A 12,054-nucleotide genomic window follows, 5' to 3' on the forward strand; every position below is an offset into this window, starting at 1 on the left:
AAAAGTTTTTTTTAAACAACATTATACAATCATTTGAAAGAAATAATTTTCCTGGGATGACATTTTGTACAACATCATTGTACTAAATAATATACTTTTTTACAGAAGATGCAATGGTTTCAGTCCAAAAACTACGTCGCTTTCATTCTCAATTAGAGTTATATCCAACTGAAAGATTAACTGATAGACTGTTAGATATCCAAATGCCCTTTCGTGAAACTTTTCTTGATGTTGATCCTATGTACGGGCAGTTAAATAATTCTGTTAATTCTGACCATGAAGTCGTTCCTAATTTTGTAAACGATTTTTCCATAAATGGTGCAGTTGATGAATCTACATACAGCCATCAAAGACAAGTAAGTTTAAATTGTTCTTGTGGTGAAATCTAGTGTATGCTATTATCAATATTTGAGTTAGTTTTAGAGTTTGAACAGCGGAATTATTTAGTTCGAGTTCACCTAACCGTCAAGTTTTTGTGATTAATCTTGGAACTTTATTGCAACGCTAGCTACAAAAATTGGTTTCACATTAGAGCAACTTGACATGTGGCAACACACGTGTAGCTAAAAGAGCGGTTCCTGCAGACACTGCTGTATTAGCATGTGTGTGCCATGGACCTCACGATTAAAAGCGAAGTCAAACAGCGCAATATTAAGCTTATTTTTCCAAAACAATGAATGCTGGGAAGAAGGTACAGTAAATGAGCATAAAAACACCCTGATATTCAAATTTGTATGACCTCCCTTTTATGCACATGTAGCAACTGTGCTATGGAAACTGACCATTACTAAAACATCATCAGAAGGTTGCGATATATGCTGAAATGATACTTTAGAATTTAATACCAGACTTATTGGCGCCTACTTTGGAAAATGTTCTGGGAGGTTGAGTATTTTATGTCATTATTATCTCACTAAATGCATGTCTATCGTTATGATCCGATCGTCACACTTCACTACTATATAAACAACAACAGTCACCAAAATCCAAACCAAGAACATCTACTAGGATTGTCTAATTTTAAAGAATAGATTTCTAAAAACTTCTTTGAAGTTTCAAATCGCAACAGAAACGCAGCTGTCTGAGGACTAATGAAGGTCATTGCCACTACATTGCTTGACTAACATTGTTTATTGGCTCTATTGTATTAAGCAAAGCTATTATTGAAAACAAGGCTTTGGGAAAACCAAAGATGTGGAAAACCAAACTTTTGTATTTCACGGAAATTGATCCGTGCAATCAGTTGGAACAACATGAATTGAAAACTATTTTGTTAAGTTTTTGCTGCATTGTACAATGTTTAAAGAAGTCGCTCACAAATATGAGCACAGATTAGACCGATAAAATAAATATATAAAAAATGAATGTTCACGGCTTACGGTATGCTATAACTATAAGCTCATACGCAGTAATGTAGTAATAAGATTCTGACACAACCATACTACAGATAGCCGGTATCAAAAAATGTAAATGAAACCGTGCATTTGAAAGTTAAAAGGCTAGAAAATTAAAGCATTCCACTGTCTTTACTTCAGTGGTGCCACTTTATCAGTGCTGGATGTTTGACATCTTTTCATGGAAACAAGTTTGATGATGTTTGGGGTAAGACTTTGTGTTGTAGAAATTCTTAAAATGGACTGTAGGTGTTCATCAGTAAGACGACTTCTGTGTGATGTTTTGTTAATCTTCATCACAGAAAACAACTGCTTACACAGATATGTGCTACCAAACTTACACAAGGTTCGAGCCGTTTGTAAACGGAAATGGGGCATTGTTTCAGGAATGAAAAAAATAAATTTTGTAAGCAGTGTCGTACTTTGCTGTAAGTGTTCCATTACACTATAGTTCTATACGCTGCATCTGAATATTTACAAGCGCAGTTTCTACATCAACTGCAAATGGATTGCGCAACAGCTCAAAATTTCTTTTCTGTGCTTCACAGTGACCAAAACGTCGTGTAAACTCAGAGCGAAGTTTGCTTTTGGGAATGTCTTGGCACAGAGTTGGTTGAACATTACCTGGCAACAAGAAAAGTGAGACAAGTTGCATTGGCACATTTGTGCCTCCCATAAGCGCAACTTTACCTGAAACAGCTTTACTGCATCATACATATCAATAACCATACAGCCCCGTCTCTGAAGCTGAACATTCATGTTAGCCAGAAATGTCAAGTTGCATTTCCAGATTTCACTACAGAGCATAGTAATGTCTTTGCTTTGTAGAAACTGACAGATTTCCTCACTCAGCTCAAATACTCTATTGAGAACTTTTTACCGGCTTAGACATCTCACCTCGGTATGACAAGGCATGTCGCCAAACACTGAATCTAACTCCTGCAGAAAAGATGTAAATTGTCAGTGGTTCAAACCTTTAGCTCTGATAAAGTTTGCGGTTTGTATTACAGTTTTCATTACGTGTTCCATTTGCAGTAATTTTCTGCACAACGTTTTTTGATATATGATGCAGTGATATGCTTTTAACTTACCAGAACAGATCTCTTGCTGCGTCTATAACCACATTCTTCCCACCAGTCCATTTTTCTCAACACACATCGCCAGAGCCACATCTGTTTTAAGCCCAACAAGTTGTCCAACGGGAAGTTTTTGTCGATTAGATATTGACATACATTATTGTTTTATTATATGTTTTTCCCTGTTGCGGTTCCGTGCATTAATTTAATACCTATTACTTCTTCTGTAACGCACAATTTGCAATCTACTCCACAGAGAAAAATAGCCAACTGTGCCGTATCAGTCACATCGGTACTTTCATCAACGGTGAGAGAATAAGCAACAAAGCTTTTACCCTTTTCAATCAACTGTGTTTTTACTTCAGTTGCCATCTCGCTGACTCTATCAACAATTGTATTTCTGCTAAAGCTTACATTTGCAAACAGCTGCTTTTTCTCTGGAAACAAAATGTTGAACGCTTTCATCATAGAGTTTTTCAAAAATTTACTTCTGTAAAAGGTCTGGCTGCTTTGGCTATATTCTCTGCACGTATAATACTTACTTTCACAGCAGCTTCACTTTGTGATTTCGCTTTGTGATTTCGCTTTGTTGAAAAATGTCTGCTGCGTTGTCAGATTCTGTTTTAAGTCGTCTACCTACCGCAGTTTGAAGCTGTCTTGATGCTTGGTGTCATAGTGTCATTTTAGATTATATTGCTTAATTACTGTGACACAAATGAGACAAACCAGTTTTCCTGAGATGCTAGTGAACATATACTCCGCCTGCCAGCGGTCCTGAAAATACCTGTTCTCAATATCTACTTTCCTTTTGGCCATATTGAAAGCTGCCGTATTATTAGACTTGCCAAAATTAAGCTGAGGTTGCTGAATAAGAGCAGCTTTGACTGGGCTATTTTTGATTATTTTTCTGTTACGTCGTTATGTTGCATTTATCTCCTTGCAAAAGCATTAAAGAATTAACAAAAAATAAAAAAGCAGCCCAGATTACAAGCGATAGAATAAATCTATTTATTCTATTGTATGGTGGGGCAACTGCTGTGCTTCTGTATTGTGCGATTTGTAATAATCTTGTTTCTCGCTTGAAAAAAAAAAGTTATACTGTACACTGATGTTGCGGGCCGGAAATAGTTCAATGTATAAAATAACTTTGCGGGCCAAGTTGTATTGTAAAGCGGGCCGAGAATTTGACACGTCTGCTCTACATCATTTAATTGCTGCGACAAGACAGAGTCTGCTGAATTATTTGAAACATCAAGTGTGAACGTTTTTGCAAAATCTGGATAAACCAAAACTGGTGGTCCAGATAGCGCAGTCAAGTTGAACAAATGCTTTAATACAATTACTATACCATTCAAAAGTATGCACATTCTTTTGGGTTCATTGCAGTGGAGCAGCTATCTGAATGTAATCTCGAAACATAGGCATTAAGATGTCAAACCCAGAAATTATCTCAGCTTTTTTTTTTGCCTTTTGTAGTTGGCCACTCTTTAACCGGGATCGCAATGGACACCTTCCTTCGAGACGACATGACCTAAAATATAGATTGGCTTCTTTTGCAAATGACACTCTGATGGCTTGAGTTCAAACCCACTTGTAATCAGCCTATTGAGAACGAGGTCCTATTTCTGCAAATGCTCCTGAAAAGAACGTGCGTAAATTATTATATCATCTAAGAACGTTTATTCTGAAGGTGTATGATTTTGAAGAGTGGCCAACTCGAAAATGCATAAAAGAGCTGAGACAATTTCTGGGTTTGACGTCTTAATACCGATGTTTCGTAAAAAATTCCATCCAAAGAGTGCCAATATCGCTGGTAACCTTTTTGGTGTACGTTGGCAACGGTACTACGACACCTTATCGAAAGACACTTTATCGAAAGACACTTTATCGAACGACACCTGATCGAAACGACAGTTGATCGAAAGACACTTTATCGAACGACAGTTAATCGAGCCGACAGTTGATCGAACGACACTTTATCGAAACGACAGCTGATCGAACGACACTTTATCGAACCGACAGTTAATCAAAACGACAGTTGATCGAACGACACTTTATCGAACCGACAGTTCAAGCAAGATTTTTGCGTGTTTCTCAAACATTGAAACAATGAGCCATTGTGATGTGCGGTCTTTGTAATGGTGTGCATTAATGAATTGTGATGTATATATCATAAAGTTGACGATTTATATTTTATATCTATATTTTATATTTGTATCATAAAGTGTACGATTTCGCATGGCGGCCGGCCCGCCAACATATTAATAAGATATCACAAGAATACGCACGAGAATTACTAAGTACGAGATTGTCTGTACAGTAGACTAGACTAGTCATTATAGATACAAAGAGTAAGGAATTGAAGGCAAAATTTTATAGCAAGGGGCATGTCGCTGCCTGACTTTTACACAAAGTAGCTTCTTGAAAGTAGTCTTTATCCCAGCTTGACCGACAGCGCAAAATAAATGGCTTCGATGCTTGGTAGCACGTACACATGTGAAAAATATTTTCAACAATGAAATTCACGAAAAGCAAGCTAAGATCACGCTCAGCTAATACACCGAGGGGAGAAGCCTTCGTTATCGAGGAAGACGATGAGAACGAATTCTATATGTTTGCATCTCAAAAGAATCTGGATATACTGAACAACTGCGCTAATTGGTTTTGTGACGGTACATTTGATGTTGCCCCACTTGGATACCAGTTGTACACGATACACGCGCTGGTCGATGAAAATCGCACGGTGCCACTCGTATACACCATTACCGAGAACAAATCTGAAGCTGTGTACAATCGCATCTTTTGTTTATTGGAACAACAGCGACCAGGAATAGCCCCAGAAACCGTAACAATAGACTTTGAAATGGCAGCATATAATGCTCTTTCTTCCAGCTTCCCTCGGGCAGAAATTCTCGGCTGCCTTTTCCATTTTGGCCAATGTAGCTTCCGGAAAATTCAGGCTCTCTCTCTGCAGCGGTGGTTCAATGAAGATGCAGAGCACGCCCTTCGCATAAAATGCTTCCAGGCACTGGCATTCGTTCCGCCTGAAGACGTTGTACAACGGTTCGAGGACTTCCTGGCCACGTTCAGTGACGACGATGAGCAGCACTTGTCTGAATACATTGACTATTTTGAAAATACTTGGATTGGACGATTGTGTCGCAGGAATCGTCGTCAACCTCTATTTCCTATCCGATGTTGGAATGTCTTCCACCGGGTTCAAGATGACCTTCCACGAACGAATAATAGCATTGAAGGATGGCACAATGCGTTCAGCAAGCGTGTCTCAATATCCCATCCGACGCTTCGCAGACTCGTCAAAAAAATTAAGCAGGAACAAGGTTCCAACGAATTGTTAATTGAACAATTGAGTGCTGGAATCGATGGCCCACCACGGAAGAAGCGCTACGACGCTGTCAACCAACGTCTGAGGAGCATAGTTGAAAATTATGACTCAACAAATATGGACATAAAAAGTTATCTTCGAGCAATTGCACACAACTTGTGATTAAATGAATGCGATTGAAATGTGCACTTCGTCAGTTGTCGTGCTTTTAACAGTGCATGTTGTCAGTTCTTTTAATAAATTGTCGTTCTTTTAACAGTGCATATCGTCAGTTGTTTCAATAAATTGTGGATCTTTTAACCCTATCCTAACCAGGCTCGCGAGTTTACTAAAAAAACTAGGTGTGGCCAACCCCGCACACACATTTGCAATCGTTAATTACTAGAAACCTATGCGTCGTAGACGATGAGATTATTACAGGTTAGTAGAAACATCATCTGGCTTCCTGTATACATCATAATTGTAAAACTAAAGAAAGTGAATTTAGTGTAAATTAGGTATTTCTAAAAGTGACACATTTCTATAAATTCTTCTTGTTACGCCGCGCCCCCGCTGTGAAAAGAGAACGAAAAAGAATAGTTAGTCAAGTTATTGGTGCGTAAATGAGTAATACGTTTCAATGCGGAGAGAGAGCAAAATTATATAAATATCACAATATCTCAAAAATTACAAAATCTAACTTTATCAAACAAACATGGACAGATAGCTGAACATCACAATGACCCATTGTTTCAATGTTTGAGAAACACGCAAAAATCTTGCTTGAACTGTCGGTTCGATAAAGTGTCGTTCGATCAACTGTCGTTTTGATTAACTGTCGGTTCGATAAAGTGTCGTTTGATCAACTTTCGGTTCGATAAAGTGTCTTTCGATCAACTGTCGTTTCGATCAGGTGTCGTTTCGATCAGGTGTCGTTCGATTAAGTGTCTTTCGATAAAGTGTCGTTCGATTAAGTGTCGTTCGATAAAGTGTCTTTCGATAAGGTGTCGGGTCACGGTTGGCAACCTTAAGGCATTCCAAGATCTATTTCGGAAGTTTGTCTAAAAGTTTCTAGATGACAAACAGTTTTATAAGAGATAAAATCCTGAGTTTTCTTATAGTTTGAGTAGCCTATGATCAGCTGACCTACTCTCATTGACCAAACTGGCTTGGTTCATCATGATGCGTTTAACTGAAGTTTACTGGTAATCCACGAAAGATACACGGTTGCTGTTCTAATAGTTAAGGAATACATCAGTTTCAAAATTTTAAATACTCAAACATTGAAAACAAACTAGCTATCTCATAGAGTAAGTTGAGCAGCATAGGTCACTAAAAGCACTAGAACACAAATTGTTATGTACTGTTTCTATCAAGATTTTGTTAACACAAGCATGTGGCTTGTACTGCAGTGTACTGTAATTTACGTAAAAATTATAAACTTTAAAATGATCCAATTGTACAAATGTAAGGTGTGTAAGCATCCCATTTTGTGACAATTGAAGTATAGTGACATATGAATATGGTCATATAAAGACAATAAAGGCGATTAGGCAAAGTGGGTGGGGTCTGTTTGCAATAGTGTTTTAATATTATAAAAGATTCATTTTTATTCTAATAAAGTTATATTATAAATATTTTCACCTAGTTTAGTGCTTGAATTTTAATTTTGCGATTCCAGAAAACTAGCTATCAGAGGACTGTAGATATTTTTAATGTTATTTTTTCATTTTCTAGAATATTCCTTCAAGAAGTGTTCATACAGTCAATGATATTGCCACTATCACCTTGCCTGAAAATTTACCCATTGTACCAGTAAGTATAACCTAATTTGTGGTCATTGGTTTGTTTCACTATGTTAGTTACCATGATCTGCAAAAGTGTTACTCAACCATGGCTCTAAAGAACACGTACTTGTCTAAAAACATGCTTTTTGCTATTATTGATTATTTTTAAAGCTGAAATTAATACTGGTTCGACAGTTATTTATTTACACAGAGTAATAACAGAAGTAGAGAGCAATGTAGTAACAAACAGTACTGATCCAAATGTGATATATACTTTTATGAAGTTATTTTTTGCCAAAGATTACACAATGAATTGTCCAACAAGTAACCATTCATTGCTGCGGCTGCATCAATATCTTTGAGACAGTTAAATCTAGCACCAAGAGCCTCAACTCAGGACATATTTTTTCAGAAGCAAGCAACCCACCTAATAAAGTATCTTTTAATTAGTTTAAAAGAAAAACGTTTATTAGATTAGTTTTAGATGGTATGAAGCGAATGATGATTTTCGTATCATAATTTTTACAATTATTAAAGTAACTTTTCATGTATTGATCTGTGTGTGGCACAGAGAAAGGCCCTGCTGTCAAGCCTTGATAGCACTTAAAGCGTTGTTTTCATAAAAAATAAATCAGTGTAAAGTGAAAAACGTTTTCCCATACCACCAAAAATATCACTGTTATTCTTTCATTCATAATTTAGGCACCAGAAGAGTGTGAAACTGAAATTTCATTTTTTTAGTGAGAACGTACATTAAGAGTGTTGCTTGTTTACAAAACATTGCCATTTGTGTTTCATATCAAAGAAAAAATATGCCTGTTGGGGGGGCAAACTCTTTTAAATTTTGAATTGTTTGAGGTTAGGTGTGGGTAAGTTCTGAAGTGTTATGTGTTATTATATAATATACAAAAGTTGAAGCTGCATTTTCAGTTGTCTGTACTCTATTTAGCTTGAAGATGAAGAATTCTTCCATGCTGGTGACATAGACAGTGCACAGTATGTTCGAAATTTGTTTGAAGATGAACATGATAGAATGACTGAAATATCTGATTCCAATATAATTTATCCAAATATAACTAGCATTCAAAATATTGCAACTCCATCCACTGCGCTTCTTACAAGAGCACCGTAAGTATAATATTTATTTTAGTACTGTAGTGGTAATTAATAAGATTTGTTTTAGTAGAGACATTTAATGTGATGATCTATAAACAGGGTTGCCATCGGTCTCAACTCAAAAATAAGGACGACTAGGAAACGAAAGACGAATACCACCTTAAACAGTGCACAATAGGAGAAAGCAACCAATGTTCTTAAAAAAAGACACTATTTGCATGTTCTTAATTTTGGTATCTCTTTGGTACAAAATGGTATAATAAAGGTGTCAAAATGCCCAAAATACAAACCTGGAATAATAAGATGAAAATAAAGACGCATGTGAAAATAAGGACATTTCTTACAAAAAAAAGGACAAACATATTTTCTAAGATACGGACCTTTAAAATAAGGACAGGTCTTAGAAATAAGGACGTTATGGCAACCCTGTCTATAAATTTGTATGGCACAGTTCCATCACAGATTAATTCTGGTTGTGATGTGCTATAACACTACATTGGCAAACGTATTAAAAACTGTAAAACTAAGTAGAACTCTCTTCAGGAAAAGAAAAGATCTGAAAAAATTGCGATAATTAAGCATTAAAACTTCTTTTATTTCAGTATGCCCGAAAGGCCACTCAAAGAAAGACAAACACAAAAGATGCCGTCTGAATCGAATAATTCTACTGGACAAGGTATAATTTTCTCGTCCGGTTATTTTAGTAATGTTTATCAAATCAAATCTTCAAGAATTTTAAATATAGAGTCCATAGTCACACCTCAATCATTATCTTGTTCTTAACCATAAACCATTAAATCATTTTGAATTATCTTCCAATGCTTGCAAAATTGGATAAAATATTTCCATTAACAAGAATTGCTGCAACCTGGATATTATTTCATAAACATAATTACACCCTATCCACCAAATTATGTATGTACACTGGAGCTTCATAACATTAATTATGTTTGGTGTCAAGCAAATGTCTTTACCACTTTGTTATGTTATGTAATTTATAGGCGATGCCATGACCTGTATTGTATATAATCTGTTTCTAAGGCTAAATAGCATAATCAATTTTATGCACCAAAATTTATATTTCTCCCTTGATATTGATTAATTAAAATTATTCATCCATTAATGTCCAGTATCTGCAAGCTGTGTTTGCAAAACACAGATCTAAACATTGATGAAGCCAGATTGTTATATCACAATTAGGGAGAAGAATATCAATGAATACTGGCAATTTGCCTCAATGTAGATACTAATAGACACCTTTTTATAATGTGATGAGTAGTTTTTGTGACTGTTTTCAAGGTAATAAAGGTTATTTTTGGTTTGGTTCAAATGTAGTTTATTGGAAATTGCTGTCATATAAAAAAATTAATAGAAGTTTTATGTTTTTGCAAAACGTGTGGAATTACCATTTTTAGATGTGGAAACAGCTCACAGGAGTCTTGCATTAACTACTACTGATAACCACGGTGAGCGGCAGCATGAAAATACAGAGGTAAACTTTGTTGTGTATTAGCAGTAATACTGCCAGTCGCTAATTCAACCCAGTGGTGTTTAATATTTTTGTATCAACAGGTTTCAGCAGCTTATTAACTGGTTTAGTTGGCCATTAGTCACTTTTTATGTGATATTAACAACTAGCAGTTTTGAGTAGTGATTGAAGTATTTTTCAGTATTGAAAATTGCAAAAAAATGTTATATATATAGTTATTTTCTGAATTGCCATTGCACGAAACAATTGTATTGTCCATAAATTTATTATACAGTTGCCTTCCAACTAAATTTATTAATCTCACAGTCACAAACTCATCATTATTTAGTTCTATCCGTTAAGTGTGACTTGGATGCAATGGTGCGTCGTTAATGGTGGTTGAATTTCAACCTGAAATTTTTTAGTTCATACCAGTCTAACGATTTGTATTTGCAAACCAAGGCATCTAAAGTAAGTTTGAAGGGCAACTGAAGTTATTTTCATTGTATAGTATTTTCTAAAAATAGATAAAATACGCAATGATAAGTTGGCTTGTGTATAGTCCTTCAATAAGAGAGTTGTTCTGTTGGTCTTGCGTATTGTTCACTCCAGCTACTGCAGATGGAGTTAACCTGAAAAGATTAGTGCAATCACCAACATTTCTATGTATAATGACCGCAAATAAGCTCGCTTAAGAGAATGAGCGACTAGCCCATATAATGGAAAGGAGTTAAAAAGAAAAACTAGGTAGGAACATGGACCTCGACGTTATTGTGTCGTTGAAAAATCAGTGCGTTCTCTAACAGAAGTGTTGGAAATCGGATCCATTATTTGAAAGGGAATGATGCTTTTCGATATGCATTTAGGACAAAATTTCTAAACATGTCTTTGGTGATACTTTGGCATGTGAATATTATAGTAGTGATTAAAGTTTTTTTTACAGTGTTGCTAAGTGAGTTGCAGATCACCATTTGTCAGACTCAACGTAAACAAAAAAATAACCATACAAAGGGGGGTGTCTAGACACCTAGACACCAACCCCAGATTCGCCACTGTATGTAAAGGTAAAAGTCATTTTCTACGACATGCTATCTAGTTAAGTTTGTGTGGCAGCACAATTTGGTTGACCTACGACTTTGGCTCACTGCTCACAGTGGATTAACAGGTACAGCATTTTATTAAATAGAAGCCGCTGCTACTATTTTTTATAATTTCAAGGCTTCTAATTTACGGCAGCTTTTAATCAAGAAAATATAGTAATGGATATGCATGCAGAAGATAATTTGCTTTTATTGGTTATGTATTTTGCAATATTATTCAATGATAGTGCCAAACACTCGCCATCTTAAACTGCAACACACTCATAAGGTATTAGTGAACATGTTTTGATATCATCCTGTATTGTCATCATTGTTTTGAAATTTATGTGCATATACTAAGACTTAGAACCTTCCATGAGCACTAGCAAAGGCAAAATACAGCGCACAAAATTTGGATGGCGTACAAGTTGTAGAAAACATTCGTCTACTCTAAAGGCTGGTTCACACATTCTACAGATGTCATGTAACTGATCACGGTTTTTGTTTGTGTTTCCATTTCCATCTCATGTATGCTAAGCATACTGTGGTTCACAACATAACCATGGTTACGCTACAGATTTCCATAGCAACTTATGCCAAGTGCTAGCCACACCTCTTATTAGAACTGCTTCTTAGAGTGTCCAACCTTTTTTCTTCAAGGTCTGAATATGGGTGTTATGATTCTCGCAGGGCCAGATACAACTGACCAATAAGCCTACAGAAATAATGAGTGCATTTATACATGAAAAGCAGTTTATTTCAAGCTATGTGTTAATTTTAAGCAACATAAATTACAAAATAGACCAAAT

At 35.9% G+C, this 12,054-nt stretch overlaps 1 protein-coding gene across 3 annotated transcripts in view; it reads left to right on the top strand.

Moving 5' to 3' along the window:
• LOC143461857 (uncharacterized) overlaps positions 1 to 12,054 on the top strand; it is a 36,626-nt gene that overhangs the window by 5,412 nt on the left and 19,160 nt on the right. For all 3 annotated transcript variants that reach the window (XR_013118098.1, XM_076959763.1, XM_076959764.1), the window contains exons 3-7: positions 106 to 356; positions 7,533 to 7,610; positions 8,532 to 8,710; positions 9,301 to 9,374; positions 10,114 to 10,190. Coding sequence is in view for 2 of the 3 variants with exons in the window: in XM_076959763.1 (XP_076815878.1) it covers positions 106 to 356; positions 7,533 to 7,610; positions 8,532 to 8,710; positions 9,301 to 9,374; positions 10,114 to 10,190 (659 nt within the window). In the remaining variant the exon portion in view is untranslated. The remainder of the gene's footprint in view (positions 1 to 105; positions 357 to 7,532; positions 7,611 to 8,531; positions 8,711 to 9,300; positions 9,375 to 10,113; positions 10,191 to 12,054) is intronic.

This window comes from Clavelina lepadiformis, chromosome 6 (assembly GCF_947623445.1).
Source record: "Clavelina lepadiformis chromosome 6, kaClaLepa1.1, whole genome shotgun sequence".
NCBI classification, from domain to species: domain Eukaryota; kingdom Metazoa; phylum Chordata; class Ascidiacea; order Aplousobranchia; family Clavelinidae; genus Clavelina; species Clavelina lepadiformis.